The sequence below is a fragment of the Pyxicephalus adspersus genome, chromosome 11 (genome assembly GCF_032062135.1).
Source record: "Pyxicephalus adspersus chromosome 11, UCB_Pads_2.0, whole genome shotgun sequence".
In the NCBI taxonomy this organism is placed as follows: domain Eukaryota; kingdom Metazoa; phylum Chordata; class Amphibia; order Anura; family Pyxicephalidae; genus Pyxicephalus; species Pyxicephalus adspersus.
Window position 1 is genome coordinate 57385386 of NC_092868.1, and position 3578 is coordinate 57388963.

The following is a 3578-nucleotide window of genomic DNA, read 5'->3' on the forward strand; positions in this document are numbered from 1 at the left end:
CATCATTGCTCAAGATGGAGCCAAGCTCTGCAACCAAGTTCTACCACCTGCATGACTTTGATCATGAAAACTTCCTTCAGACTTTTGTCTCTCCAACCATTGATGAGATGATTTTTAAGGAACTTATTATATTCCCCATGGAAATTTATCCCAAGATTGTAAAGCCGGGTAAGGTCCAAGGCTGATTGTGATATTTGTAGTCCAGGAGATCAGGGGGTGGAAATGATGAATAAAACGTAGCCAAGGGTTAGAATTTGGATTGATATTCTAAGAAATATCTTCCAGGTTTGGAGCAGCTACATTTAATCTAAACCCAATCCTTAAATCACCTATAATCTGTATCATGTCACATCAATATTTGTTTTCTATTTTTTTAATCTGTAGCTTTATTAAACATAGAAATTGGTGATCCTTACTAAATGGGTAAATATGAAATATTCCATGTTCTGTATAGGTGCGAACATTGTGAAGGTTTGGTAAATCTTCCAGATTGTGCACCTTGTTTTGTGTTGGGTGAAGCGAGCACAATATGTTTCTTAACAGATTTGAATTGCTTTTCAGGGAAAACATTGATTGACTGTTCTGTTGGTCCGGTCAGCTCTCACTTGCTGCCACTTGTTGAGTATTTCTCGGAGATCATCATTCTTGAGCCCAATGAGACCAGCATTAGGGAACTGCAGAAGTGGATGGATAAGGATGAAGGATCACTGGACTTTTCCCAAACCTCAAGATTCATGGCAGAGTGGGGAGTTCTAGGGTAATCTTCTGTTGTTTGTTGTTTTGGAGAGTCTACTCAGTCAAACATGACATGTACGAGCTAACACTGAGAACCTAATGTTCATCTGGCTAAGCTAGTGCTAGGAGACAGTTATCTGGCCGGTGATCCTGCATGGAAAGCCACCACAGGTCAGCGCACCCTGGCTATTCCCTTTGACAAGGAGATCGAGCAAACAGCTCTCAGTCCTCTGCTCTGCACTCTTTGTATTTGTTAAAGTACTGTTGCTGACCCTGCAATTATATGCTGTCCGGACTAACCCTGTGCCCGTGACCCTGACTGCTTTGTTTTTATCCTTGGATACCTTGTCTGATGGACTGATTACCTGTGTAGGACTTCCGGCTCTGTATTCTAGGACTTGCCTTTGGTACTGCATTATCTGTCAGTCCTTGCCCAGATGCCATCCCTTGTGGATAGAAGTCCTGGAGGTAACCATGTGCTGGGATGGCATAACTAACCTCCCGAGGCTAAATGTGGGCTTTCTATAGGCAAGTGCGGCATTAGATTAGGGGACTGATATCCGGCTCGTAATGGTGCTGGACCAGGGCCTTACATTACCACAAGCCAAACTACCCACTGCCATGGAGGATCTCCATAAACAGGTCCAGCTCCTGACTGGTAAACCAACTGGAACGCCATGTTTTGTAGCCCTTGCTTCCTGAGGATACTCAAGCTACGTTAAAGCTTGCACAACCTGTGCTCGTAATTAAACCCTCACATACTTCAGTTAGGCCTGTAACGAGCGAGGAAGGGGCATAGGGGAAGGCCGTCATGACTGGGCAGTCAGGGGGCAGATAGCATAGGATTAAAAGTTTTGGATGGGAGTGAGCGAGAGGAAAGGGAGAGGGGCAAGGAGGGGGAGAAGGTTTAAGGAGGGACAAGAGTAGTTAAATGGGCAGGAGGAGAGGGGACCCCCCTTTCAGAGCGAGACAGGGTTCAGGAAAAGTTTTTCCCCCCCCCCTCCCGTTTTAGTGCTTATGTGGTTGGCAGTTTGGGTTTTTGATTGCTGGTTTGGCTAGTAGGGCGGGCGGTTGAGGTCCTCGGGGGGAGTGTGCTGGTGGCAATATTTTGGTTAAGGTTTCCATCTTTGGTATGGAATCCCTGGTTAGGGTTAATGGTCTGGTAAAGTGTTTTGGGGCGGGTCTGGACAAGAAAAGGATATATTTGTTCCCAAGCTGGGAGTATGGGCGGCTGGGAGCAACTGTGTTTTAGGTGCAGACCCCAAAAGGTGTAAAGTGGTGGCCTTCGAGGACCTGCAACCAGTAAGAAAGTTGGGAAGGCAATATGGTTAGGATGTGCTATTGTTTATCTAGTACTTATTCTTTAATTATGGTGTTATTAAGTTAAATTGGTTATTCTATGAATGCATTTATTTATACTGTTTAATTGTTATATTTTTATTTATATTTTTTTTGGATATTAAGGTAATTTTGGCTATAATTCTTTTAATAAAAGACCTACGGGCCATTTAAGCAATGCTTGGAGTGGTAATTCATTGGTGGGGGATTTAGATGTGGAGGAATTTAAGGGGGTGGGAGATTGGAAAAAAGGGCAGGGCAAGTTTGTAAGGCACATCTGCATGGCTATGGCTTGCCACACTCATGCTGGAACTCTCCAGCCATTGCCTGTCCCAGCCAGACTTTGGTCCCACATAGCCATGCATTTCATGTAGATTTTCCGCATTCCAGAGGATGCACAGTGATCTTACTATTGGTAGACAGGTTTAGTAAAATGACACATTTTGCCCCTTCAAAAGTCTTCTGCTAAAGAATTGTCACAGGTAATGTTCTGGGGGTAACTGTATGCTGGGATGGCAGAACTAGCCTCCAAAGGCTGAATGGAGGCAAAGACCGAGGCATTGTATTGGGGGACTGGCGTCTGGTTGGTACTGGTGCAGGATTGGGACCATACAGCTAGTTTATGCTCTGATAACATACATAATGAATACATCATGTCATAAAAGGAAATTTAATCTGATTGATAATTATATTTTTCAGAAATAATTTAAAGGAAATGGAAGAATCGCTGAGAAAGAAGATTACACGCATTGCCAAGTGTGACCTGAACAAAGAAATTCCCACAGAGCCCTACATACCGCCCAAAGCTGACTGTCTGTTAAGTGGATATTTACTGGACCATATCAGCCATGACAAGGACACCTACTGCAAATATCTGAAAAAAATGGTGTCTCTAATAAGACTTGGTGGCCAGCTTATATTAGTTGGCAGCTTTGATGGAGAGTTCTATATAACAGGGGGACATAAGTTCAACATTTTGTCATATGATGAAGTGTTTCTAAGGCAGGCCCTGGACCAGGCAGGCTTAAAGATTGATTATTTTAAAAGAGCAAAAATCCTACAATATGGCCATCTCTGGGTTCTGGGAGCTATAAAGGAAAAAGAGATCTAGAACCCAAGATAGATGGGACAAAGGGCAAAAGGGACAAGAAGCTATGAGATAGAAAAATATTAAGAAGTAAAGGAAAGGAAAGAAAGGAAAAAAGGTAAAAAAAACAAGAAGGAAAGAAAGGGAAGGGAAATGAAAGCAAAGAAAAGTAAAAAGGAAAGAAGGGAAATCAAAAGCTTTCATTTTGTTTTGACTTTAGTTACAAGTGTATTATTGAATAAATATTTAACCCATTTTAAATTAAAAAGCAACGATTTCTGATTAGGGTAGGGGTTATGAACTTGATAAATTGTGGTTGTGCCAAGCTATAAGGTGCAAATTGCAAGAAAATTAGGGATAGTACAAAACATTTCTTTTTTCTTTTAAGTGGTAGCTGCTTATTGTTTCATGTTATGTG

The 3578-nt window shown here is 42.2% G+C and overlaps 1 protein-coding gene across 1 annotated transcript; it reads left to right on the forward strand.

Annotated features, from left to right (window-relative positions):
• LOC140340292 (nicotinamide N-methyltransferase-like) lies at positions 1-3184 on the forward strand. Its single transcript, XM_072425349.1, has 3 exons — positions 1-168; positions 562-757; positions 2773-3184. The coding sequence occupies exons 1-3, from the start codon at positions 15-17 to the stop codon at positions 3182-3184; spliced, it is 762 nt and encodes a 253-aa protein (XP_072281450.1). The 5' UTR covers positions 1-14.
• The last annotated feature ends 394 nt before the right edge of the window (positions 3185-3578 follow it).

Bases quoted from the DNA above. Each gene is read 5' to 3' on its own strand.
- LOC140340292 (XM_072425349.1), top strand. From the start codon at position 15: ATGGAGCCAAGCTCTGCAACCAAGTTCTACCACCTGCATGACTTTGAT. The intron at 169-561 runs GTAAGGTCCAAG...ATTGCTTTTCAG, and splicing joins TCCCAAGATTGTAAAGCCGG to GGAAAACATTGATTGACTGT. The intron at 758-2,772 runs GTAATCTTCTGT...TATATTTTTCAG, and splicing joins GCAGAGTGGGGAGTTCTAGG to AAATAATTTAAAGGAAATGG.